General features: G+C 61.3%; 2 protein-coding genes across 9 annotated transcripts; one reads left to right on the plus strand and one right to left on the minus strand.

Moving 5' to 3' along the window:
- Positions 1 to 553: 553 nt before the first annotated feature.
- Positions 554 to 10,675, minus strand: CARHSP1 (calcium regulated heat stable protein 1). 3 transcript variants are annotated; one of them, XM_039244371.1, is made up of 4 exons: positions 10,625 to 10,675; positions 3,291 to 3,455; positions 2,481 to 2,603; positions 554 to 970 (listed from the first exon to the last, which is right to left on the minus strand). In XM_039244371.1, exons 2-4 carry the CDS (start codon positions 3,446 to 3,448, stop codon positions 808 to 810), a joined length of 444 nt encoding a protein of 147 aa, XP_039100302.1. In that variant the 5' UTR covers positions 3,449 to 3,455; positions 10,625 to 10,675; the 3' UTR covers positions 554 to 807. The 3 variants fall into 3 exon arrangements, with proteins under 3 accessions (XP_039100302.1, XP_039100301.1, XP_039100303.1); XM_039244370.1 differs by lacking the exon at positions 10,625 to 10,675 and adding an exon at positions 4,893 to 4,931; XM_039244372.1 differs by lacking the exon at positions 10,625 to 10,675 and adding an exon at positions 4,837 to 4,887.
- A 9,524-nt stretch (positions 10,676 to 20,199) lies between these two features.
- On the plus strand, positions 20,200 to 24,697 carry LITAFD (LITAF domain containing). Of its 6 annotated transcripts, none has more exons than XM_039244374.1 (5): positions 20,200 to 20,554; positions 20,754 to 20,798; positions 22,130 to 22,219; positions 23,202 to 23,346; positions 23,432 to 24,697. In XM_039244374.1, the coding sequence occupies exons 1-5, from the start codon at positions 20,371 to 20,373 to the stop codon at positions 23,775 to 23,777; spliced, it is 810 nt and encodes a 269-aa protein (XP_039100305.1). In that variant the 5' UTR covers positions 20,200 to 20,370; the 3' UTR covers positions 23,778 to 24,697. The 6 variants fall into 6 exon arrangements, 5 of the variants coding, with proteins under 5 accessions (XP_039100305.1, XP_039100306.1, XP_039100308.1 ...); XR_005530523.1 differs by adding an exon at positions 22,717 to 22,913 and having other exon boundaries at positions 20,208 to 20,798; positions 23,439 to 23,577; XM_039244378.1 differs by having other exon boundaries at positions 20,211 to 20,554; positions 23,439 to 23,577.
- The last annotated feature ends 2,051 nt before the right edge of the window (positions 24,698 to 26,748 follow it).

The following is a 26,748-nucleotide window of genomic DNA, read 5'->3' on the forward strand; positions in this document are numbered from 1 at the left end:
TGAACCAAGGCCTGAATTTAAACAAAGTCCCTCCCACTCCCACGCCGACCCTGACCCACCACCTAAACGACCAGGGCTGTGAGATGTCTGCTAAATTGAGGGCAGAAGGGGAAGACCAGGCTCCTGAGAGAGGATTCAGCTGAGCAGGGCGTGGCCGATGGGAGGGCTCAGGGCTGCAGCAGGCACCCCTTTCCCCAGGCGCCCAGCTGGGACTCTTCACACTGAAAAGGCACCAAAGACGCCCACTCTCCCCACCGCCCTGCCCGGGGAAGCTGGCTCCCCTAGAACGAACCGAACAGACCCAAGAGAAAAGAGCCTGCTCTGCCCGGGGCCAAGCAGAGACGCGAAGGTGGGTGTATGCGTGGAATTCACCCCAGGAAATGGGCAGCACCTCCCATCCGCCCCAGGGCGGGCTGCATCTGGGGATTCTGAGCCCCCGGAGAGGCATGAGGGACTCTGTGGGCTGGAGAAGCGCCACCTGACCCACCCCCCCACCCCCCAATCCTCCCGAGGCTGGGGTTGAACCATCCACTCAGCCACCAGCGGGCGCCCCTCCTTTTTCCATGCTTTTAATGCTTTTCAGATGGTGAGAGGCTGTTGCAATGGTCCGAGGCCGTGCTGGTGGCCGCGAGCACCCCCGTGCCTGCCCCCCACACCCCTTCCTCCGGAAGATGCTCGAAAGGGACCGCGCTGCCCCCTTTGAAGCCCCGTCTCCAGCGGTGGATCGTCATCTGCAGTTTGGTTCTGCCTCCTCCTCCACCCCAGAGTCTCCCGCGGGCCCAGGAAAAGGGGCGCTTCCGGCGTGTCCTAGGAACTGACGACGTGGCCAGACCAAGTCTCGTGCTTGGTGCCCGGGGCCAGATGCGTGATGACCACCTCCACGGCCTGCAGCTTCTCGTTCTTGGGGGGGATGGAGCACATCTTATAGGTGACCTCGTCGCCTTCCACGGGGACGTACTCCCCCTCCACGCTGCGGGGCAAGGAGACAGCACTCAGTGGCTGGCGCCCAGCTCCAGGCCGCACCCAGGACCCCAGCCCGCACCATCAGAGCATCTGCCCCTCCTGCCCTGCGCTGCCTCACACTGTCCGGCAAATGGGCGCCATGGGCCCGTGGACAGCAGAGCAGGGAGAGCCGGTCCGGGCAGAGAGAGAGAACAAGGCGTCGGCATCACGGGTGAGAGCCACCCGGGTCCCAGGAGAGCCCCAGAACCCAGGCTGCGTGCCTCTCTGCCCTCCAGCTTCCCAGACACCCAGCAGGCCTGCACGAAAGTCCCTTCTGTGCTGAACGCGAGTTCAGGAGGGTCCCTACCCTGTGACCCCACTCTCCATGGGACACAAGTCACCATCTCGCCCACGCTGGTGAGGTGCCCACTCTGAGGACACCTCCAGCAAGAGGGAAATCCCCTTCAGATCCTGGAACTGGTTTGCCTTGAGTGAAGAATCACCCAGCAAAGGGTGTTTCACTCTTCCACCTGGCCACCAGGAAGCTCAGCACCCCCGGAGGCCCATCTTGCTGACACGCCCCCAGCCCCGTGGTTTCTGTACTAACCTACTTTCACGGTGCACCTCGAGTATCCCTGTAAGCCACTACAGATCCCTCCAGAAGGAGGCAGGCACCTTTACGCGGCCACGTACGCATTCATGCACACAGCACATGCATGGCGTTAGCACCTTCCCGCTGTCTGTCCTGTACGGGAGCCGGTACGAGGCCTGAGGTGTAAGGACTCTGGGGGGGCGAAGGGGTAAGGGAGGGATAACTCTCCCCTCACAACAGACATTGGCAACAGAACCCCACTTCCAAAACTGGGGTTTTTATACATTGCCTGGTCTGCCGTGTGGCATAGGACTCAGCCTGCCACGGACTGCAAGACTGGGGGGTGCAGACGTCAAAGAATGGTGCAGGGGCAAGGGGGTGCCAGATTCGGTCCCCACGTAGCCAAAGGCGGCCTGGAGAAGGCAGTGGGGCCGGGCCGCTGGACGACTTCCAGTCCCATGGCAGCGGATGTGTGGGCCCCGCCCGGGCCTCCCCAGGGTCTCCAGACACTCAGGAAGGAAGGCCGTCAGCGAGCAAGGGGCAGGAGGAAGGGCCCAGCTCCACACTTCCTGGAGCAGAGGGGACAGGCAGCCCCCAGCCTCACCGAGCGCCCCCCACCCCGAGGCGGGCAGGAAATGAGACTCCAGGTCAAATGCAGCTCCCACAGCTCACAGGGGCGCCCCCTCCCCGTCCACCAGACCCATCCACAAGTTCTCAACAGTGTCTCTCTCTCTCTCTCTCTCTCTCTCACACACACACACACACACACACACACACACACACACACACACACTGTCACCTGCAGCCTCCCACACGCCCGCCCCCAAACAGTCACACACAGGTCACAGGCAGAAACTCACGCCCTCACACGCAGCACCCGTCAAAGTCACACACTCCCCCTGCCTTCTTGCCCAGCCCCAAACCGCCCAAACCAGCCCTGACTCACTCGGAAATGTGCAGGAAGATGTCGGGGCCGCCATCGGCCGGGGTAATGAAGCCGTGGCCCTTGGATCGGCAGAAGCATTTGCAGACTCCTTTGTAGACAGGACCTTGAGAAGCCCGCACCGTCCTGAGAGACAAGGGGAAAGTGTGAGAGGGGCCCCCACCAGCCCTCCAGAACAGCCACCCACTCTCCCTGGGGCACACCCAGCTCATCCCAGCGTCCCCACAAAAGCTGTGCCCTGGACAGTAGCCAGGGCCACCACGGACAGCCATGCAGGCTGTGCACTGCACAACTCTGGGAGCCATTCACAAAGACTGTCTCTCAGACAGACTCAGAGTCAGAGTGACTCTCTGACGACCCCAGGCCTCAGTTTCTCCATCCAGAAAGGGGGTTAGACTAAAAGCTCTCTGAGCATCCCTCCCAAGACTAGCTACGAATGACTGCAACAGCCTCTACAACATGGGCCCAAGATCTGCGGCTCCCAGGCACCGTGCAGGCCCTCCGCAGCACTGTGGCCAGCCTGCTGCTGTGCCCAGTTTACAGCTGAGGAAGTCGAGGTGCCACAAGGGAAGACGCTTGTGCGTGGTTAAAACCCAATGCTTTAAGACCTCAGTGATTTCCTACTTAAGAGCCCCAGCCTGGCACCGGCTCAAGAGGCCTGGGGGAGTGCCCTCCAGTTTACAGGGTGCCTTCCCAGTCCTTCAGCCCTTACCCCAACCCAAGCCTCCCCATAGGACAGACCGGGACACTGAGTCGCAGAGATGGCCAGATACAGTGACCCTGACCCGGGCAGGAGGCTGGCCCGAGACTCACGCGGAGAAGGTCCTCGTCCGGCGGGTGGGCAGCGGGCTGGGGACCACGTTGCCCCGAAGAGGGGACGGCGACCGGTCTCGGGCCCGCTGGGTGTCCAGCAGCCCGACGGAAGCCTGGTGTGTTGGGGGCTGTGGCGGCGGAGGTGGCTCAGATGACATGGCTGACCTGGGAGGAGACCAGGGGCTCTCAGGGGCCCGTGCCCTGCAAGGGGGGGCCCCGGCTGCCGCCCACCCCGTGTCTGAGTCTCCCCTCGGAGACCCCTGCTCTCGGCTGGAGAACACAGGCGCGAGGCTCACTTGGTACAGCAATCACCTCCTCCAGCAACAGGGCCCACCTTGCCCCGCGGGGTCAGGCACCTCCTCGGCTCCCGCTGGCCTCGCGGATGCCATCGTCCCCTCTATGTCCCCAGCAAGCAGCACAGCCATCAGCACACTCGGGGCCCACAGTCAATACCCGTGAAAGGGAGGCAGCACAGGCGGGCAGGGACCCTTCACGGCCAGCTACCTAGATCACGCTCCAGCGACTCAACAGCCTTGACCTGCCAAGTGCCAGGCACTGTGGTTCCGGAAGGTGGGGGCCAAGGGGGGCACAGCACACAGCGCTCCTCCAAGGAACTCTGGATACACCCCAGAGAGGCGCCCACCCCAGGTCTGGACCCCCCAGGGGCTGTCACAAGCTTGCACCCAGGACAGCAGGCCTGAGGGACCCAACGTGGCAGGAACACTGCAAAGGCCGTGTCCCCACCAGCCGCTCAGTCGGTGTGCAGCCTGCATGGGTCCCTGGCCGAGAGGAACTGCAGACCCGGTGACCCTTAACCTGCATGGGAGGTGGGGTCAGGCCCGGCTGCCACCCTGCTCATGGCAAAACTAGCAGAGCACGACCGTGGCTGCTGCAGCCGACACGTGACCGACGGCCTGGGTGCCCGCGCTAACTCGGCCTTGGCTCAAGGTCACCAGAAGGAGTGAGCAGGGTTCAGGAGCCAGAGGGGCAGGGGAAGTCCTTTCCCGTCTCTGGGGCCAATTTCCCCATCGGCAGCGTGGGGCGGCCGAGTGGGCGTCGCCCAGCACCTGCTCAGGGCCGAGCCAGGGCTGCGGCGGAGCCCCGAACGCCCACTTCCCGGGGCACCCCGAGCCAGGCGGGCCAGAATCAGCGCGACGGGTTGGTAGGGCTCCCACAGGGTTTTCACACTGAAAACTTTTCAACCCAGCCTTCCAACTACTCTTGGAAAATAACCCTCGAAGCTCTGACAGCCTTGACCCCGCCCCCAGCCCGATCGCCAGCCCTGCCTCCCTCGTTTATACCGGCTCTGTGGCCCCAGAGCCCTGGGCTTTCCACCTCCATCGCCCAGCAGAGCCCCGTCTGCCCTGGCAACCCAACCTCCCCCCCAGCACAGGCCTGGTTACCCCCCCAAAAGGGCCAGACCTCTCCCTGTGCCCCTCCCCCTACTGTCTCCCCTCAGCCCCCACACTCCCGTCTGGCCTCAGTGCTGCTGCCCTGCGGGAAGGGAGAGGGCCGGCCGGCCTCCTGGAGGAACGGACATAGCTACCTCCTGACCCTTCTCTCAGCTGCAGCCGCCGCCAGGGAGGATCGGGGAGCCCCCACCTCATAAAGGCCCCGGCTGCTCGGCTGGCGGGGTCAGGGCCCCAGCAGACCCACCAAGACAGGTCATAGAGTCCTGGAATGTTCCGGCGCTTGGGGTTCTGGGAAAGGTGCTGGCCTGGAGAAGGGAGCGCCCTGCCCAGGCCCTCCCAGGACAGCAGATGGGCCACCAAGGGAAGCAGGGAACGGCCCTCCCTTCTCCCATCCAGTCTCCTTCCCTCTTCTGGAGTCAGGCACATCTGACCTCACACCACGGCCATGAAGTTGCGATGAAATAATACGCGCTAAGCACTCAGCACACTATCTATGCAGAACAGGTGCGCAGGGTGTGCCAGCTAGGATGGCCGTAACTGCCATCGTATGGTCATTCAACAAAGAGCTAACTGGTGCCAGGCCCTAGTGGCACAGGGCCCGAGTTCGGAGTCAGAGAATAAGCAGGCGAATAGATCCGTAAATAAGATCAATACACATCTGCAGAAGGCCTAGTAAGAAATATACAGGGAGATAAAGAATACAAGGGTGGACATGATTCTCTACTGAGGGGACAGCTGGGTCCTGAACAGCTGTCAACCATTTGAAGAGCCAACCATTTGAAAAGCAGAGGGAGGCTCTTCTAGGCAGGGGGGAACAGCCTATGCAAAGGCCCTGTGGTTGGCAACAGCTGGCCCAGGTGTGGCTGCAGGCCAGCAAGGGGTCAGCGGGGTGGGCACCGGAGAGGGGGACCACATCAGCAACATCGAGCGTGTCTGCCTCCCTTCGCCTCGGCGGGTGAGGGGCCTGAGGGCCGCACAGGGACTCTCCAGGCCCCTAGGGCCCAGGGCTGGGGCCCACACAGAGCAGAGGTCCATCCTTAAGTTTTTACTCTTTTTTATTTTACGTTATTTTTACTTATTTTGAAGTGAGGGGAGAGCATGAGCAGGGGAGGGGCAGAGGGAGAGGGAGAGAGAATTCCAAGCAGGCTCCATGCTGTCAGCACAGAGCCTGATGCCGGGCTGGAACCCACAAACGGTGTGATCACAACCTGAGCGGAAATCAAGAGTCGGATGCTTAACCTACTGAGCCGCCCAGGCGCCCCGAGCAGGGTTCCCTTCTCAGCCAGGCCCAGAACCAGGAGCCCCGGCTGGCGGTGCCCTCGGTGAGCCCCTGCTGGCATGGCCCAGCGGGGGTGGTGACAGTCACACTCCCTGGCAGTGTTACAAACCAGGATGGAGGGGCGCGGGGAGACCCCGGGACCTTCGCCACCACCCTGCCTGCCTCTGCTGGGCCATCTGAGCTGGAGGCCGGCAGCTGGGCAGCTGGAGCAGCCCCGGCCAGGAGCCAGCCCACCCCCGGGGCCCAGCGGCCACATTGAGCAGTGAATGGCCTCTGTGTGGGGGAGGCGGGGTCAGAGTCCGGCTGTACGGGGAAAACAGCTGGGGGAGGGGGCAGCCAGTCACCCAGGAGCCAACCCGGCAGCTGCCGCACCCCCCCCCCCCCCCCCCGCCCCAGACACAGATGGGGAGAAGGGTCCCAGGCCCAGCCCCACCCACCAGCACAGCCCGGGGCTGGAGGGGCCAGGGCCAGCCCTGTGACTAGCGCCTCCACGAGCAGCCCACACACTCAGCTCCCCACAGCCCCGAGCAGTGTGCAACAGGCACCGCAGCTCAGGCTGGGATGGGCCTCCGGCCTGCAGCAAACTCGGACCAATGTCCCCCCCAGCCAAGGCATGTCACAGCCACTGTGCTGCGCGCACACACACCGGCCTGTGTGTCGGCACCCGTGTACCAGGAGGGCCGCGCCTGCCCCCTCCCCTCCAGGAGCACACGGGCCACTTACAGCACCGAGGGCCAGGATGAGGACCAGGATGAAGGTGCATCCCTTCCAACAGTTACTGGGCCCCCAGCTCTGCGCATGAAATGGAAAGCAGGACAGCACCTTCCTGCCCCCGGAAGCTGAGGCTCAGGGACTGGAGACCCATAGCTGCCAGGACAAGAACAGTGTCCTGGACCCGGCAGTGTTCACAGCACTTCACGTATCACAGCTCATTCATCCCCATTTCACTGATGGGAAAACTGAGGCACAAAGTGTCAAGTAACTTGCCCGGGTCCCCGGGCTGGTAAGTAAACTAGTGAAATACACAGTAGGTCAGACAATGAAAATGTTATGGCGAAGAAAGCAAGCAGGGGAGGGGAGGCGTGAATCAGGGGCTGCATTTTCAAAGCAGGTGGTCTCAGGAGGTAGGGGGTGGGACACGCTCCCCTCCCCCCCCACCAGCTCCCACCCCAGGTCCTCAACACAGCTCAGCCAGGGAAGGGGGATCCAGTTCTAGAGGTGAGGGAGCCAGGAAGCCACGCCCACCCGGTCTGCCCTCAGGGAGGGGTGTGTCAGCAAGGCCTACAGCCCGATCCCAGGAAAGGGTGGAGAAGGGGACCTCAGCCCAAAATAGCCTGGGAATTTTCCACAGGCCCCGCAAGTCCTCCTCGTAGGTCTCAGAGTTCAGCCAGGCACCAGGCTCCGCCCTTCCCAACAACCCCCCTCAACCCACCCACATATCTGGGGTCTCCAGACAACTCTACCGACCCCCAGGTAGCCCCCACCTCCTACCCTCCTGCCCCAAGAACCCACCAACCACATCAAGGATGAGTCAGTCTTAGTCCAGGGAGGGGAGCCTTGGCAGTGTTTTCAGCCATTTACACTTTAGTGAGAGGGAGCTTGCAGTTTATTTCCCAAGGCTCCATTCTTGGTAGCTTTCACACATCTCCTGAGGGTGGTAAAGTGGAGGTGTGGGGGAGCCCCCAGGGAGACCTGGGTTCAAGTGGGATGCTTCGTTCACAGTGTGGCTCTTGGCAAAGCCAGACCACGCCAAGCTGATGCTGAAAACTGGGGTGTCTGGAGCCGCGTGTGGGTTTCCGGCTAGGGGAAGGCAGACACCAGCTGTAGGGCCAGGCCACTGCTGGGGCCCCGACGGCTCCGAACTAGTCGGCACTGAGGGACGGGGGCAGGGCACTGGGGAACCAGCCACGGTCAGGGGAAAGGGGACAGCAGTGAGGCTGAGCTTCTATTCACCTGATGTCCACTGCGCACCAGCGCGACCCCGCATCAGGCTCCCGCAGGACGCACAGACCCGACCCAGATCCACCCCCACACGCGCACCACAGGGGGAGGTGCCTTTACCACCCCCATTTTACAGGTGGGGAAACTAAGTCACAGAGGGGTGCCCACACTTTAGTGTTCCCACCAGCCTCTGGGGAGGGAGTAAAATGCAGACTCTGATCCTGAAGGTCCGGGATGGGGCCTGAGCCCCCCACCCCACCCCCGTGAGGCAGGTGCTGCTGGTTCAGGGGCGCGGCGGGCTGAGTCCTGCCCACCCTCACGGCCAGTGGGCACAGCTAGTGGGTGGCAGGACCCAGGCCCGAACCAAGAGTGATGAAAGGGAACCTGGGGGGCGGAAAGGGGTGAGGTTCTAAATGAGTCACAAGGTTAACTCCAGTGCGCCCAGGTTCCTCCTTTGTAAACTGAGGCCGAGGCTGGGGGACTCCCCTCCCGAGCTCCAGCCCAGCCGGGCCCGGCGCGGCGGAACGGAGGGCTGGCGGCCCCAGAGACAGGTCAGCTCGGCTGAGGCCCCACAGAGGGGTCCCAGGAAGCAAGAGAGGCCCCAGGAGGGGGCCTGAGGCGGCCTCTGCCACCTTCCCCTCCATTGTTCGGGAGAGCGGCTCCCGCGGGGGAGGGAGAGGATGGAGAGGGTGCAGGGGAGGGGCGGGGGAGGCAGGGGGAGGGAAAGGGAGCAGCAGGGGAGGGGCGGGACGGGGGCGGCCGCAGGGGAGCGCAGGGAGCCAGCCGAGCTGGCTGCAGAGACAAACACAAACAAGGCGGGAGGTGCCACGGAGACTCAGGCCGTGACCCGCCGGGAACTGCTCTCCCGCCCCCGCCCCCGGGGGGCCCCAGAGTGCCGGAAAGAGGCCGGAAACCCGAGAACCGGCGGCCCCCCCAGCACCCCCCACCCCGGAGCCCCCTCTCGCCCCAGGGCCTCGGCCAGCCCCGGCCCCGCCCAGCGGAGAAGGTCCCCCAGCGCCGCGCCCCCCGGGGCCCTGCGCCCGCCCCGGCTGCTAACCAGAACCCCATCACCCCCAAGTCACGTATTCCCCCGGAGCATCCTGGCCCCCATCCCCTCGGGCCTTGACTCCGCTCTTCGCTCCCCTGACCCCTGGCGAGAGGCCTCACCGCTCCATGCCTCAGTTTCCTTATTTGTCAAACGGGACGGTCACGCAGCACCCCGGGCCGCGGGCGTGCCAGCTACAAAGGCCTCAGCCAACAATAGTTGAGTCCCTAATGGTGGAAGTGTCAGGCATGGGGCGATCTAGAATGATCCCTCCCATCCGTGTCCCTGCTGATGGGACACAAACGAAAAGCCCTGACTTTGCCACTCCCCGGCACAAAGGAAGCCCGTCGGCCTCCCCGGGGAGCGCACCCGCCACGGCGCCCCAGGACCCCAGGGACCCGCTGGGTCTGGCTCGGCTCCGCGACGCTACAGAACCCAGTTCAGGGGTCAGGCGCCACTTGGGGGGGGGGGGGCGGGAGGACAGGCCAGCACCGAGGCCGCCCCGAGAGCAGGAGCGCAGGAGGTGGCGGGGGCCCTGGCCGAAGCCCGGGGGGGGGGGGGCGCTGCACTGGGTCACTTCAAGGCATGGGGCGGGGGCTCGGTCATTCCTGCCGTGGGGACTTGCAGGCGCAAAGGCCCTGGGGAAGGTGGCGGCGGGAGGTAACAGAAAGCCCAGCGGGCAAGTTAGGGACTTAGACAATAGGGCCGGGAGCGGGAGCTTTCAAGCCGGGGCGCCGGTTTGAACCGACGGGTCTACAGGTTCCCTTTGGCGAAAGGGCTGGAGGGGAAGGACTGGAGACGGAGACCGAGAAACAGCAAAAGCGCCAAGTAAAAAACACGCCGGGAGCCGACGTTCCCCACACCCCGTTAGACGAGGGGAAAGTTAATACCACCGCTCTGGAGACGGGGAGACTGAGGCTCCGGGAGGCCCCCCCGTTTTGCACAGCTCCACCGGCGGCTCCCCAGTCCGCCCGCCCCTCACACACACCCCCTCCCAACCCCAGCAGACGTGGGGGCCGGGGGCTTCCTTTTAAAAAAAAATCCAAATACGACGTTGCACTTCCGGCCTGCAAACGGGCGGCAAGCGGGGAGCCTGTGGGCGCGGGGGAAGTTCTTCGGCTCCGCCCAGAGGCCCCCCCATCGGGGCGCAAACGCTCGCCGAGCGCCCGGCGGCTCCTCCTCCCCCAGCTGCGGCCAATTGCGCGGCGCCAGGGCGGCTCTCCCCCGCCGCCCCCCCCCCGGGCTGGGGTCCCGCCGCCCCCCCCCACGCGGCCCAGCTGGGGGTCTGCGCGCCCTCCTGCGCCCCGCGGGTGCCCCCCACGCTCCTGCCCCAAGGCGAAAGCGAGGAGGAGGCTTCCCTGCACGCCCCGAGCGCGGCCCCGCCGCCCGCCCCCAACCCCTCCCGCGGCCGACACACCCGCCCCTTCCCGGGGACCAGTAACCTGCTCTTCCCCAACAGGCCGCAGCGGCCGGGCATTTCCTGGGGGCCCAGGGACCCGGCCCGGAGCCCCCTGCCGGCGGCCTGCGAGACCCCGCACGAGGGCGCTGAGTGCGGGCCGCGGCCGCAACGAGACCGAGGTCCCGTCCCCGCGGCCCCCGGGGCCCCGAGGCGGGCACCCCGCCACACCCCTCCAGGGGGGCCCGGAGACCTCCCTACCTGCGACCCGATCCGATCCGCCAGCGGCTCGACTCCGACTGCAGGAGCCTGGCTGGGGAGGGGGCGTGGTCGGCGGGGCGGGCCCGCGGAGGCCCCGCCCCCACAGGCTCCCAGCCAATGGGGCGGCGAGACGGGCGCCGCACTGCCAGCGGGCGGGGCGCGCAGGGGCAGCCCCGACGGGACCTTTGTGTCCGCGAGCCGCCCTGGCGGGAGTGCGGGTCGCCTGACTCCGGGAGGGGCCCGCGGCCCCCCCACCCCCCGTCCCGCGCGGGAGCCGAGAGGATGCCCGCCAGGGCTGCACTCATGGTCGGAACACTCCCGTGAAAAGTCCCGTTCAGGTCCCTCCCCTAACCCCCCCGGCCCGCCCCGCCCCGGCCCCTGCCGACCTCAGCTCCAGAATCCGGAATGCCCGGGGCGCCTCCGTTTCAGAGGAGAAAAGAGCTCCCGGAACGCTGGGAAGCAATAAAAAGACAGGTAGAACGGAAGGGAGGAAGAGAAAGGGGGGGGGGGGGAGCAAAAAATAAAAAAAAACAGGGAAAATTGTTAATTTGTTCTCTTGTTTTGTTCTTAATTTGCCTTCCCTCCTGAGTCCTCTGTGTCTGCAGATAATTGGCATTACCCTCCTTTTCCAGGAGAGGAAACCGAGGCCTAGAGAGAGGTGGCCACACCCCGCCCCCTGCCCGGTCGCTGCAAGTGGACCCTGGCGCAGGTTGGTCGAGGGACGCGAGGGAAGCCTCTAGTCCCTGGACTGGAAGTGGCCCGTGGGTCCCTCCTGGAGCCCACCAGCCCTGTTTGCCCCTCGCGCTCTCGCCCTCCTTCCCGGCTCCACACGCAGACCGCTGAGGCCACAGCAAGAATACAGCCGTCCAAGCCGGGAAGCGGGTCTTCCACCAGGACCTTGGACTTCCCAGGCTCCAAAAACGAGAGAGGTCAGTGCGTCTGCCACCCAGACTCTGGTGTTCGGTTAGAGCAGCAGGAGCAGCCTTGTCCTTCTCGGCTAACCACAGAATTTTTTTTTTTTTTTTTTAATTTTCTCAAGTGTATTTGAGAGACAGAGACAGCACCAGTGGGGGAGGGGCAGAGAGACGGGGTGGGGGCGGGGAGAATCCCAAGCCGGCTCCACACTGTCCGTGCAGAGCCAGATCCGGGGCTCGAACTCCAGAACGTGAAATCATGACCTGAACCAAAACCAAGCGCTGGACGCTTAGCCGCTGAACCCCGCGGGGGCCCCAGCCTCTGAGAATCGCACACCTGAGTTTGGTGCAGTCGTGGTCTGTAGTCATTCGCTGGTGGCGCCGTCCATGCCAAGCTCTCTTTGGGGGCCCTGAACATCCAGAGTAAAAAGTGCCCACCCAGTTCCCGCCCTGGGGGGGGTTCCTCCCCTAGAGGGATGGCAGACCGCTTGATAAGGGGGGTGTCAGGTGGTGGGCTGGATAAGCATCCCGGGCTCAGCGAGTGCCCTATCCTTGGCCCCGTCAGAGAACACAGGTCCCGTGGAGGGTTCTCGCTGCCAAATTGCTGTGGCTCGAGCCTCCTGCAGCCCGAGACCTCAGCCCACCATCGTGCCCCCATCTCGTGGCACTAGCCTGGTGGCCAGACTTGAGCCAGCAGCAGAGAAGATCTGGCCTAACTTTTCTGTTATCTAGCCAGCCATCTGACAAATATTTGTTGCCCATAAGCTCTGTTCTAAAGTCCAGCTGTGTCCACAGCAGGGACGGCCTTCATGTGGGAGAAGCCAGGAGAGTCTTCCCTGGAAAGTGCTGGTAGACCTGAGATCTTCTGAAAGATCAGGAATTAACTAGACAAAGGAAAGGATATTCCTGAGAGAGGTTAGAGCATGTGAAAAGGCCCTGAGGCAGGAGTGTGGTGGGACCAGGACACAGGAGCCAGAGCGGGCTAAAGGGGTGGGTCTCAATCACAGAGCTTCACTTGAAGAGTGACAGCAGCCAGGTAAGGTCCAAAAGCAGGGATGACATGGAGACGCCTCCCCCCAAAGCATAAACGTCCACCCATCTGCCCCCCCACCCCCATTCCTTCCCTCCACGCCTTGTGCCTCCCCTCATGTCCGCAGCCTCACATGTTTTCCACGTAGCAGCCAGAATGAGCTTTTGAAATCATAAACCCAACTGCTGCTAAAGAAAAAATTATTTCTGACACTTGCCGGAGCAGTAAGAGACTGTATGCAGACTCCGGGGCCGCCACCATGGGGTTGTGCATTCAGGGAGGGAGGTGGAGCTCAGCTCAAAAGGCGGAGAGGAAAAGCAGGGGTGCATAGCCACAGAGAGGGGTCCCGAGTGCCAAGCTGCTGGGGCGGGGGGGCTCTGGCTAAGCTGGGATGAGGACCTCTAATAGGACTGAGGGGAGGGAGGGGCGCCTGGGTGGCTTAGTCGGTGAAGCGTCCGACTTTCGCTTGGGTCATGATCTCGCGATTCGTGGGTTCGAGCCCCGCGTCGGGCTCTGTGCTGACTGCCGGCTCAGAGCCTGGAGCCTGTTTCAGAGTCTGTGATTCCCTCTCTCTCTGACCCTCCCCTGCTCACGCTGTCTCTCTCTCTCCCTCTCCCCTAGAAATTAAAAACAAAAAATTTTTTAAAAAAAGGACTGAGGGGAGGGGATTCTGCCTAAACCCACTTGTCAGCATTTCTGCCCCAAATGGAGTCTGTAAGGACAGGGTGGGAAGTTCAAGTCTGCACCAGGCGAGCAGAGGCTCAGAGGAGCCTGACTGGAGTTTGGTCAGGGACACAGAGTCTTTGCCACCAGGGCCTCCCGCCCCTGCTCAAAACCCTTCAGTGACTCCCTGTTGCTGTTTTAATGAAATCCAGACTCATGTGCTCTGCTCAGCACTTCAGACTGACCTTAAGTAAGGAAACTCCAGCAAGGGGCTCAGCAAGTTGGAGGCGCGTCTGTCACGGAGAAGACGGGGGTGGATATGTCCGGGGTGGACTCGGCAGGTCTGGAGGCCCCCAGGATGGGGTGTCTCCACGCGCTTTAACCCTCAGCGGGTCCCCCCGCTTGGCTCCTCGGTTTTTTCATCTGTAAAATGGGAACGACGTCAGCACCCCTCGCCAGAAGGTTCCCGTGTTAAAGTGAGAGAATGCATGAATGCTTAGCACACAGCCTGGCACGTTGTGAGAATTTGGGTTTTAACGTTTGGTTGTAAATGTTTATTCTGAGAGAGAGTGAATGGGGGAGGGGCAGAGGGAGAGAGAATCCCAAACACCGTCAGCACAGAGCCCAAGGTGAGGCTCAAACTCACACACCACGAGATCATCACCTAATCTGAAATCAAGATGCTTAACTGACTGAGCTACCCAGTTGCCCCTAACTGTTAATTTATTTTGAGAGAGAGTGAGAAAGTGCGCAAGGGTGGGGAGGGGCAGAGAGAGAGGAAGAGAGAAAATCCCAAACAGGCTCAGCGCCGTCAGCTCAGAGCCCAGAGTGGGGCTCCATCGCATGAGCCGCAAGATCATGACCTGAGCCAAAAGCAAGAGCCAGACGCTCAACTGACTGAGCCCCCCGGGCGCCCCAAGAGAATTATTGTTATTATTATTTTATTATTATTTGCTTTTTAAAACACTACTTGTTTAAATCCGGGTGTCGCACTGGCAATGACAAAAGCCACCCAGTTCTGCCCCTACCACGTGCCCAGCACACTGGGCACCATGACCGGTGTCAGCCCTGGGGACCGGCACAGTTTGACTTCTGTGATCCTCGTCACAGCCCAGAACTCTTGTGCCAATCTATGGGTGGGGAAAGAAGGCCCAGGTCAGCAATGCAACTTACCCGAGATCACACAGCAATACCTGGACAGGGCAAGATTTGAACATCGCCATGTCACACCCCAGGGTGCTCATTCCCTAGGTCATTTAGACTGAAGTCGCCTCCCTAGGGTGTGTTGCCCCACTCAGGGTCTCTGGGAGGGGGCTCCCTGGGCTGGAGCAGGGATGGGAACTTGGCCTCAGGCAGCACCAGCTCCTTCCTGTCTGGTGCTCTTTGTCTCTTTTGGGCCACCACTTTCTAGAGTCACTTCCCTGTCCTTGGTCTGCCTCTAGCCACTGCCCCTCTGTGCAGCAGCCCCTGAGGGGCTTCACAGGACACGCACTGGATCTCAGCACTCCCTGCCCACGCTCTGCTCACTCCACTGCAGGCCTACTGGGTACCTCTGGGCCTTTGCACATGCTGTTCCCTCAGCTGGGACCAGTCTTCCCCCACATCTTCCCAGGCTGCCTCTTTCTGGTCATTCCACCTCTGCCCACCCTGAACCAAATGTGGTACTGCCTGAAATGTGAGTTTCCAGGGCAGGCACCTTATCCGTCTCCCGTGGTTTTATATACCCGACACATAGTAGGTGCTCAGTAAACACACACTGAAGAAATAAGGGCAGCAGCTCAAATACACAAATACGCACAGGTGGAAGGGTACAAAACCACACCCCCCCCCCCCACGACACAGCTCCTGGGGCTCTCCTCCAGACCCTGAGAGCTTTCTCCGTCTAGAAAGTCCCCCTCCCCTCCTCCAGGCAGGCCTCCAGGGGGAGCTCTGTCCCAGAGTTCTGAGGATAGGGGGTGGGCGGCAGCCACCAGGGAAGAAGGAACCTCGTCCCTCCTTCATCCGGGTGCCCCCTGATCCGTGAGAGGACCTTCGTGGGTGCCCAGGGCACGAGGACCCCCGCTTCCTTTTTCTCGCCCAAGCAGGCAGCGGGGCTTGGGGCTCAGCTCAGCGGGCTTGGGGCGCACCTCACACTCTTCCAGAGCCCAGCCTGGCACAGCTGGGAAGTCAGCCCAGAGAGGCGAGGGGGGACCCCAATTTGACGCACTCCGGGCTGCTGACGGGGGTTGCTGAGGGGGGTTTCTGGAGCCAGGGCGGAGGGAGAGCTGGGGGGAGAGCCCCACCCCATGCTTGCACAAGAGTGACAGTTACAAGTCATTCCTCTGGATTCCTTTCGCGTCACCTCATCACCTCCTGGCCCTTCTGGGAAGAGCACGAAGCAGGAAGCAGGGTGGGGGAGTCCCAGTGCCTTTTTCCTTTAAGCAGCCCAGCTGCAACGCCATATTGCTCAAGAAGATAGCATAGCCCAGAGGCGGGCAGTGAAGTGCCCAGGGTCACACAGCAGGAGAGGACCCCAGGGGGGCGGGATAGGGGCACTCCCAGGACCCTCAGCTGCCAAACCTCCAGGCCCCTCTCCCTCCCAGGATGGCTGTCTCCCGCCCCGGCTTTTATGACTCTGCTTCTTCAGTGTATTACTGTCTTGCTTGCTAACAGTACTAATTGCCAGCTCACTGCCAGCTTTCAGTACGCCAGGCACAGAGCTAAGGGCTTCACACGGACTTCTTTCTTTCATTCGTTATCCCTGCAACAAATCTCGATTAAGCATGTACTGTGTCCCGGGGACCGTGGTAGGCTCTGGGGGATGAATGTGAACCCAATTGATGAGGTCCCTGCTCTCAGAGAGCTGACATTTTAGGAGCAAGAGACAATGATCCAGTCAACTAATACGTGAGCCTGTTAATCCCGGACGAGGTAACTGTTGCCAAAAATGAATCAGGCGGACTCGTAAACACAGAGAACACACTGAGGGTCGCTGGAGGGGGTGTAGTGGGGGGGGGACGGGCTAAGCAGGTGAGGGGCATAAAGGATGACACCTGTTGGGATGAGCACTGGGTGTTATACGTAGGGGATGAGTCCCTGGATTCTCCTTCTGAAATCAGCAGAGCACTGTATGCTAAGTTGGATATAAATTTAAAAATAAATAATTTTTTAACTTAAAAAATTTAAAAAAAAAATTGGAACCAGGCGGTTATGTAGAGGGTGGCGGGGTGCTCTGAAAAGGGGTCCATGAGGAATGGCTTGTGAACTGAGAGTGTCATGATGTCAATAAGCCACGGGAAGAGTATTTGGGGGGAGGAACAGCAAGCACAAGTGCCCAGGGGCAGGATGGAACAGAACAGAAAGTAGGTGCGCACGGAGGACCAGCCAACAAGGGAAAACTGTCTCGTGAAATTTTCCCCAACACTCTGGCAGCAAGGATTATTATCAGACCCATTTTGCAGAGAGGTGCAGACGCCTGCCCAGGGCCACACAGCAGCCGGCGACAGCGCCCACACTGTAACCACTTCCTCCTCTCTGCTAGGCCTTATTCTGGGCATGCAAAGGTTAAAGGCAAACAGACAAACAAAACCCGGCGTCTGGGAGCCCTGAGTCTAGCGGAGAACTGACCCCAGGGAGATCCCCAGGAGCCGCACGTGGGGACCCTGCGACTCGGTGCCAGAGACGGGTCTACGCCAGCTGCAGCACAGCCTTGCCGCGTGGCCTCACGCCCTCCCCCACGCTCCTCTCTCCCTCCAGCCGGGTCTCGGGGACACACAGAGCCTCCCCCTGCCCAGCTCCGCACGAGCCCTAAAGGGCCCCAGAGAGCCAGGCTGACTTGCGCAGCCTCGTGCTGCCCCCTGGCGGCGGCGGCCGCAATGATGGGGCCCAAGAGCACGGCCCCTCAGCTCCTTCATTCATTCGCCCTCGGAGGCCCCAGTGCGGGCGCTCAGCCTGGATCCCAGCCCTGCGTGAGGGGGCCCGCCGTCCTCACCCTTCCTGAGAAGGAGGCTGTCCCCACCCCGTCCGGAGATGTGCAACCTCAACTCCACACACAGCCTCTGTGTCTTGGGGTGGAATATCCAGGGAATCTGAAGCCAGATGGGGTGGGCTGGGTGGGTGGAGCGTCTTCATTCATTCACTCATTCATTCATTCGCACATTCAACCTGTACCAATTGAGCACCTCCTGCATGCCGGGCCCTGGGGGATGCAGCAGGCATCAAATCTCTGACACCGATACATACGGGGGGGGGGGGGGCAGGCTCCAGGGGACAGGCCCCCAACCCCAGCCCCGAGCAGAGAAGAGGTGATGGTGGGCTGTCACCAAGTGGGGGAAAAGGCACTGGGTACCTAGGCAGGAACGCCGAACGGGAGGCTTCAAGAATCTTCGGTGTGGACGCCCCAGGTACTGGTAAGCGAGCAAGAGAGAGGAGGTCAGAGGGAGAGCAGGGCAGGGAGGGGGAGGGGGGCCTCCACCGCAGACATGCTGTGCGTGAAGACATCACCGTTGTGGGACTTAAGGGGGGGCTTCTCAAGACCCCTTCCCACCCCCCACCCCATCCCCGCGATCGCGATCGGCTGAAAAACAGTTTTAATAACGTGCAAACCGGCCGTGTCCATGCGGCATGAAGTAGCGCCTGGCAACGCCGTGCACCCCCGCCTACGTGCCAGACTCCAGCCCGTCCAAGACGGCATTTCCCGTTTGCCACACTCACAGCTGGCATCCTGAGAGGTGCTGAGGGCCTCGGAGGAAGCTGATTTTGATCAGAAGGAAGATGTGCCGCCTGAGAGCACACACCCAATCTCCCTCCCGATTCCCTACCCGACCAGCTCGACGGCTGGCGTAACTGCGGCCGGCAGGTGGCGCTGTGGGGGCCCAGGGCCGGCTGCGGTGCGGTCTGCGCTCCTTAGATTTGCGTCTCTGTTAAGAAAGCGGATGCTAAGTGAGCACTTACTCTTCTCTCGATTCCTCCCTATGCTAGAAGGTCCCAGATCTTCCCCTGCGAGGCCCATCATCCTGTATATTTGTATCCCCATCACAGAAGGGTGACCTGCTCCGTTCTACCTGTCTGGCCGCGTGGCTGATTAAAGCTCTCCCACAGCGGCTGGGTTTAAATGCCCACAGTTCAAGCAAACTCCAACGGTCTATTTTTTGCCACGATTCCAAAGTCCTACACAAGGAAATATGATTGGGCTAAACCAGCTCAGGCTTCCACCTGATTCAATCAGCCTTGCTGGGAGAATAGCATATAGGGCTGCTGCAGCCCATTCCGGGGGTGGGCAGACTGCACAATTCAGGATAATTTCACCCATAAATACTACAGTGCCGGGTTACATCATTTAACTAAGCCTCTGTGTAGTTTTGCCACCAAATTGATATATACAAGTTAGACTCATTTGGATTTTTTTTAACGTTTATTTATTAATTTTGAGAGGGAGAGAGAGAAAATCTCCAGTGGCTTCATGCTGCCAGCACAGAGCCTGACTCAGGGCTCGAACTCACAAACCATGAGATCAAGACCTGAGCTGAAATCAAGAGTTGGGCACTTTACCGGCTGAGCCACCCAAGTGCCCCTAGGTTCGTTTGTTTTCCGTTTTTAGAGATTTTTCTTTTTTTCTTTTAATCTAATTACTTTTTGGTACACCCTCCCCAATTTTATTGTAAAAAAAAATGTTCAAAAGTATAGAAAGGCTGAAAAATTGTGCAGGGAACACCCTCATACTCATCATCTCCATCTTGCACTTGTATTTTGCAAAACTTTTCTCCTATTATCCACCTAATAACCCATCAATCCTTCTTCCCTTTTGATGAATTGAAAAGTGAGTTGCAGGGGAGCCTGGCTGGCTCAGTCAGAAGAGCATGCAGTTCATGGGGCGCCTGGGTGGCTCAGTGGGTTAAGCATCCGACTTCGGCTCAGGTCATGATCTCACTGTTCGTGGGTTCGAGCCTCGCGTCAGGCCCTGTGCTGACAGCTCAGAGCATGGAGCCTGCTTCGGATTCTGTGTCTCTCTCTCTCTCTCTCTCTCTCTGCCCTTCTCCCATTCACTCTCTCTGTCTCTCTCTCTCTCAACAATAAACACAAAATGAAAAAAGTAAAATAGAATAAAACGGTTGAGTTGGAGCTCTTCTGTCATCTGGACCCCTGTATGCCGGTGCTATCTTCCTGCCTCTGGCTGAGCCTTTGTTCTTCCCTCTGGTGGCTTTTGAAGAGCAGGTGCTTTGATGAAGCCGCCTTTCATGTCTTCCCTTTATGGCTCTTGATATACAGTCACATTTGTTTGTTTTCGTTGCTTTCCGTTTTTCGGTGTTGCTTTTTTCTTTTGCACGTGCTTTCTTTTACATTAGTGAAAATAATGATATGGTTCCAAAGTCAAACCTATAAAGGCTTATTTAGAGAGAAATTGTTTCCACCCCATCTCCTTCAACATCAACCTTTAGTTTCTAAAACATTGTTTTGGGGCACCTGGGTGGCTCAGTCGGTTAAGAGTCCGACTTCAGCTGAGGTCATGATCTCACGGTTCAGGAGTTCAAGCCCCGCATGGGGCTCTGTGCTGACAGCTCGGAGCCTGGAGCCTGGAGCTGCTTCGGATCCTGTGTCTCCCTCTCTCTCTGCCCCTCCACAACTTGTGCTCCCTCTCTCTCCCTCTCTGTCTCTCAAAAATAAACAGACATTAAAAAAAAGAATTTTAAAAATTGCTCCCTTATATCATCTTGGAAATTATATACATCCCTTACCATTTCTTTTTTTTTTTTTTAATGTTTATTTATTTTTGAGAGAGAGACAGAGTGCGAGCAGGGGAGGGGCAGAGAGAGAGGAAGACACCATTCGAAGCGGGCTCCAGGCTCTGAGCTGTCAGCACAGAGCCCGACGCGGGCCGGAACCCACGAACCGTGAGAGCATAACCTGAGCTAAAGTCTGACGTTCAACCAAGTGAGCCCCCCAGGCGCGCTCCAAGCCGCGATTCCGATTTCTAGGGCTCCCCAGGGCCCTGCCCTCGGGAACCCAGGGCTGGTTTCGGCTGGACCCGAAGAGGACAGGGGGAGAAGGGCTGCCTCCGAAGGGTCCCCACGGGTCCCCAGGTAGGGCCCAGAGAAGGCCCCCTCCCCCCGCAGGAGGGCAGACAGCCCACGCCCCTGGCCACTGTGAAGACACACGTCACAATGGCTGTTCCAGGCCCTGGAGGAGGCGCCAGGGAGGCGGGCACTCTGGCTGGAGGGCACCCAGGCCTCGCCATGGGGACTCCAGGCAAGCGCTCTGCGGCTCAGAGCTTGGAACCCGACGCTGCCCGGATACCGTTGCTGGAACAAAACATGTCCAGGGCACCAAGATGGAACCGCCCCCAGGGTGAGAGCCCCCTCCCCGCCGCCATCCCGGCGACCAGTTTTCTTTGGGGCCCATGAGAAGCAGGAGGAGACTGGGGGTCCCCTTGCCCAGCTGGATTCAGCCTCCACTGTCACGTCTTGCTGTCCCCCACCCCCCTGGGGACCGTGTGACCCAATGGAGACCAAGTGGGGCTCCCGACATCCTGTATCCCCTCTTAAAGTGTCAAAGGGAAGTCAAGGAAGAAGCCTAATGACTCCGGGATCAGGTACGAGCTGGCCCCACCCCAGCGGCCAGACACAACCCAGACTGGATGGGGGGGTCGGGGGGGGGGGTCCTGGGCCTGCTGATGAGGTCTTGACCGAGTCACCAATCTCTCTGGACCCATTTTCCGTCTGGAAAATGGCTGAGAGGACTAAGAGCGGTTGGTGTAGGGCCGACGGCTGCTAACTCGGCTGGGTCAGGAGTGTCCGGGGGGCAGTGCGCAGCCCCGGGCCACACGCTTCTTTTCTGGCCTTTGGTTTCCTCACCTTAAAATGGGTACAAAAATCAGCCTCCGGGGGCACCGGATGGTATGAAATCTTCTCCTGTCCCCAGGAGTCTAGACTGCAGGGCAGAGAATGGAGAGGGGCTTCCTCTTCCCTGGCTGCCCCCAGCGTGGGAAGAGGCGCGGGGCTGGGGGATCCCAGGCAGCCCCGATGATGCCGCGAGGCCCCGCACCTGGGAGGGGCAGCTCCCAGGCAAAGTGTCCCCACGGTGCCTCATAGAGACACACATGGACGCCCATCCGCTGACCACACAGTCATGATGATTACGAGGCCCTCCTCCGCCCCTCCCAGGCCACACGCTGGGTTTCCAGATCCCACAGTTCCCCGACCAGACAGCCTTGCCCCTGACTCCAGGGGGGGCGGCCGGGCGTGGGCCCGGTGTGACAGGCCCCCGCGGGGCAGGGGGGAACCGTGGTTGGGAGGAACGCGAGTGGGCTGCGGCCCCGGCCGTCCTTCTGGAAAGGAGCAGACGAAGGCCGCCTCCCTGGAGAGGCCCTGACCAGAGGCAGGGGGCCGGCACCGTGTGTGGTGTGTGCTGGGGCGGGCGGCACTCAGCTCCCACACCCGCTTGCTGGGCGACCTCCCGGAAGGTAGGTAACCTCTCTGAGCCTACTGTCCACTTCTGCAAAACTGGAGTAACACCGCTCGGCCACCCCCTGGCGTTTTCACCAGAACCACCGGAGCGAGCTATGTAAAACGTTGGGCCCGCCCGAGTTCGGCACGTTAACAAACGCTTGGTTTGTTTGTTTGTTTGTTTGTTTTTAAAGAGATCATGGGCCCCGTGCTCTTTTTATACCTCAACTTCCTGGCACTGCCTCCGGGAAGATCTTACATCCTAGGACAGGAGGACACAACCGGGGTCAGAAATGTCTGCGCTCGAATCTCAGCTGCTCCATCTACGCTCTACAACCCCTGGCATTCACTCCTCCAGGCCTTGGCTTTCCCTCCTGTAAAATGGGTGACACCCTCAGGTTGGCCACCGTGTCAGCTCAGCGCCTGGCACGCAGGAGCCTTTGGGTCTAAGGGTGTGTTTCCTTCCTCTCTCCCAAAGAGCCTCCTTTTCCTCCTCCTCCGCCTCCTCCTCCGCCTCCGAGAGCTCCTCCTACAATATACATGCCAGGCCCCCCGGCCATTCACCCGCGTGAGTACCTCTGTCCCTTCCCCTTTGGTTTTCCCAGGGACCATTCCTCAAACTCGGCCCCACAGCACGTCCTCTGGAAGTCCTTCTCCGCTGCCCCCCCCCCAGCTGTGCGACCCCAACGGCTGGCCGGTCCCTCCTCCCCTCCAGCACGACCTCAGTGGTGCGGGGGGTGGGGCCGGTCCACAGTGAGGGCTCAGGGGGGGGGGGGGGGGGGGGGGGGGGGGGGGGGGGGGGGGAAGGGGCTGGACTCCACAACCAGAGAAGGGGAAGGCAGCCTCCACCCAGGGTGGGGCCTGGGCTGGGGGGTTTTACACAAGCCTGTCAAGGAGCGGAGAATGCTTGAAAAGTCTCAAAGGGTCACAACGGCTGTGTGCACATTCCCGGAGGGCAGACTCGCCACAGTGCTTTCCTGGCTCCCTGCCAAACCAGGAACTCCGCACCCCGGGGGGCTCCGTCCGTCCGAAGCAAATCCCAGCACCCCTCTCCCCGCACCCCAGAGGGATCAGTGCCTGCGGGGCCCCTAAGCCCCTCCTCGCCGCTGCAGACCAGACCCCGAGCCTTCAGCCAGGACACTGAAGCTCCTGGGAACTGTTTTTCTTCACAACATACTCGGCCCCCCGCCCCCACCCCACGTCCACACACCCGTCACTGTAGACGTGGCCTCAGTGGTTAAACGCTGTACGAATGCCATCTGGTAGGTTCTCGCTTGTTCGGTCTTCAGCAGCCGTCAGAGCTTTGTTACCGAGAGCACCCCTAACGGGCTGGACGAACGCGCTATTCTGGGGGGCTTGCTGAACTGAAGGGGCCCAGCGCAAACCCAGAGAGGTTTCCAAATTCTCTGGGTCCTGACGGAGGAGGCCCCTGAGCCCTGCAGTCCAGCAGGAGGTGGCGGGAAGGGGGCGCGGAGGCCGAGCTGGGGGAGAGGCTGCGGGGGGGCCAGGAGGGGCCGGGGTCTGAGCTGCACCCCCCTCCCCGCCCCCAGCACTGCTCTCCAGAATGCCCAGAATGGGCTCTGCCGTCCCCGTACAGACCGTGTGTCCCTACTGCGGAAACCACATCATCACGGTGACCACCCCGGTCCCAGGGGTCCTCACCTGGCTGCTGTGCACCGGCCTCTTTATGTTTGGGTGAGTGGCCTCGCAGGGGCCCAGGGCGTCCGTGGGGCGGGGCCTGCTGGGGGGGTGCGCTGGCCCACACCCCGCTGCCCCCGAGGCTGCAGGTGCTTCCTGGGCTGCTGCTTCTTCCCCTTCTGCATGGAGAGCTTGATGGACGTGAAGCACTCGTGCCCCGTGTGCCGGCAGGAGCTCTTCCGCTACGACCTCCTGTGAACGCCCACCGAATAAACGTCCACTGCGGGACCCCCGCCTGCCCACGTGTCCTGCCGGGGCACCTCCTGGCACAGCGAGGGGCCGGGTCACCACTCAGCCCTCGGGGGTGGGGGCGGGCGCAGAGCAGGTGCTCCACCGGCACTGGGCAAATGAATGAATCCTGCAGAGTTGGGGGGGGTGGGGGTGAGGGTCCCCCCACCGCCAGCCTCTCAGGCTCCCTGCTGCTCTGACCCCTGCGGGACCCCAGCACAGGACCTCTCCTCTCCTGTCGCCTAGCCCGTTGCCCTCAGCTCAAACTTCAGCATCTCTAAACCATCTCTGCACCTCCAGCTGGGGGTGGGCCGGGGGGGGGGGACCCTTACTCCCCATTATCTGCAGCCTCACATACTCACGGGCATTTGGCAAATTAAAAGGCCCCAAGCTGGTGAGGAACAGGATGGCCCCTGGGTTACACGGGGTCTGCTGGAGAGGAAAGGGGGGCGAGGGGGGATTTTTCATTTTGCACAACAGGATGAATGTTATTCACCCATCTTTTCAATTAAAATGAATTTCCTACAAAAGAGGGGAAGAACACAGGACAATTATGAAACAGAAGAGAAAGGGAACCGGGCGCCCGGCTGGCCTGGTCAGAAGAGTGCTGATCTCAGGGCCGTGAGTTCGAGCCCCATGTTGGGTACAGAGATTACTTAAGTAAATACATAGGCACTAAATTTGCTGCGATGCTCACTGTCCCCAGGAGGGCAGTGTGTACCCCCCCCATCCTATAGATGTGGAAGCCCAGGCAGGGGGACCCCTCTGCTCCAGACAGTGGAGGCAGGAGGTGGGAAGGGGTGTGTGTGTAGAGCAGTTTACCAAGCAGTCGTCAGCAGGCAGAGAAGTTCTCGGAAGCCTCACAAGGTCAGGGGACAGTCCCTCTGCACATGGCCCGCTGGGACAGATTTCTCTGGACCTGAAGATGCTGGGGCAGCTGGCCCCCCGCCCGCACCCCAGAGGCCCTGGAGAACTGGGGAAAGCTACAGGGCAGGGGGCCTTCATTTCAACACCTCAAAGGACCCTCGTGGCAAGTGCGGAGGGTGAAAAGCTGAAGCGTCCGGGCGCCTGGGGACTCAGTCGGTCAGTGTCCAACTCCGGCTCAGGTCATGATCTCACAGTTTGTGGGTTCGAGCCCTGCATCAGCCTCTGTGCTGACAGCACGTCCTGGAGCTGCTTCGTATTCTGTGTCTCCCTCTCTCTCTGCCCCTCTCCTGCTTGTGCTCTGTTGCTCTCTCAAAAATAAATAAAAAATTAAAAAAAAAAAAGAAAAGCAGCTAAAGCCTCTGACCCACAATCTGACCCACGCTGGGCACCTGGTACCCAGAAGCCAGTCTCTTATCTGTAATATAGCAGGACAGGGCGGGGGCACCAGGGGAACCCGGGGGGACACAGAGGCCCTGGTACCCGGGGGCAGTCCTCAGCGGGACCGAGCCAGTCTCTGGTTCAGGGCAGCTCAGCCCCTGTGCGGGGCACCCAGGCCACGTGGGGGCCGTCACCAGCGTGCCTGGTCCACTGAGGAAGCCAAGACCAGCGTGAGCTGAACCAGGCGCATGTGCGGGAGCCGCCTCAAGGGCCCTGTCCCGGGTCCATGCTCACCAGGGCCCTCGCTGCTTCTGCCGGAGACACCCAGGTGGGTCCAGACGGGAGCGTCTGTCCTGGACAGGGACCTCTGGTGGCAAAGGCTCTGCCGGCGGTGTGTCCGGGTGCCGGTGTTCGGGCCCCTCCATCGGCCTGGCTCACCCCGCCCCCCACACCCCATACTGGTCTTTAAAGGTGTCCCCGGGACACCCTGGAGCTCCGGCGCCGGCCAGCTCCCAGCCATGGGCTCGCGGACCCCCAGTCCCTTCTGACTGGGACTGCCTGCCCAGGGAAGAAAAGGTCATTTGTGGACTTAAAAACTGGCAGACTCAACGAAAGTCCAGACTCTCCGACCTCTGTTAAAACCTAGGGTGGTCCTTCCACTACCACTGGGCTGAGCGCGTGCGGTCTGTGTGGCTGAGCCCCGCCTCTCCCTACCGGTGGCCCCAGGGCCCAGGGCCACTCACTGAACGGGAGCCCCCCACCCCCACTGTCCCGAGATCTCCCCGGAGGTCAGGCTGGGCCGGGGGGTCCGCGGCCCCACTCTCCCAGGGCACGGCTTTCCAGGAGGGCCACCTGGGCAGTGTGGCCAGAAGGGCCCAGGGCTCAGAGGGCACCCCGGCCTGGGACACCCCCGGAAAGCAGGGTGCTGAGGGAGCAGAGCAGGGAGTGTGGGTCAAGGGGCCAGCTCTCCCCTGGGGGAGCCCGGAACCCAGCCAGGGTGCGCAGTTCCCTGGTCACTCAGGGCGGCCCAGAGGCAGCAGGGGATGGTTGTTACAAGAGCGGCTGACGGTTCTCTCAGCTCCTTTTGCCCCCAAGCTCGGCCACAACCGGAGAGGGGACAGGGTGCCGCCCGCCTTACCCCAGGACCAGGCAGCAGGGTGTGGGGCTTCGTGAGCCTGCTGCTGCCAGCCTGGAGCGCTTGGGGTGCGGCGGGGGGCATGCTGCCATGGGAAGACGTGGGCACCCAGGCCGAGCCGAGCTGTGGGCGCAGGGGCGAGGAGGGCGAGGGGCGGTGGTCGTGTGGGGAGCCCAAAGGCCAGGGGCTGAAAGCGGCTGGGGCCGCAGATGCAGCCCTGAACGCATTTCTGCAGGTGGACTTGGCAAAGTGAAGGGACAGGCTCTTTAGTGCTGGCCGAGGGGACAGATGAGCACCTTGGGGGCTGGGGTGTGGCGTCTGGCCACATCTGAACGTACACCGACTCCGGCCAGATCATGGCGTCGGCACCCACGCACCCACGGGCCCGCTCCTGGGTCCAGCCGTCCGTCGGCGGGTGAGAGCAGCTCGCTCTGACCACTCTGAAACCCCCCGTGGGCCTGGCTTCACAGCCTCACTCAAGATAAAGGCGGGAAGGACAGGTCTGCACAGGCTCCCGTTGCCGGGGCACGAGGCAAGCGCTTCGTCCGTAACTTTGCTCCCATCCAGTAAACGCATCCAGTAAGAGGTCAGGAAAGCCTGCTAGTTAGTGTTTTCTAGGTTAAGTCAAGGCTCCGAGTGAGCCAATCACGGTAACGACCCCTGACGTGAGGAACGTTGGCTTGGGGCGGCTTCCTCCAACGTGGTAGATGTTGGCCACATGTGGCCAGCGC

Source organism: Hyaena hyaena, unplaced genomic scaffold (genome assembly GCF_003009895.1).
Source record: "Hyaena hyaena isolate Hyena2069 unplaced genomic scaffold, ASM300989v1 scaffold_238, whole genome shotgun sequence".
In the NCBI taxonomy this organism is placed as follows: Eukaryota; Metazoa; Chordata; class Mammalia; order Carnivora; family Hyaenidae; genus Hyaena; species Hyaena hyaena.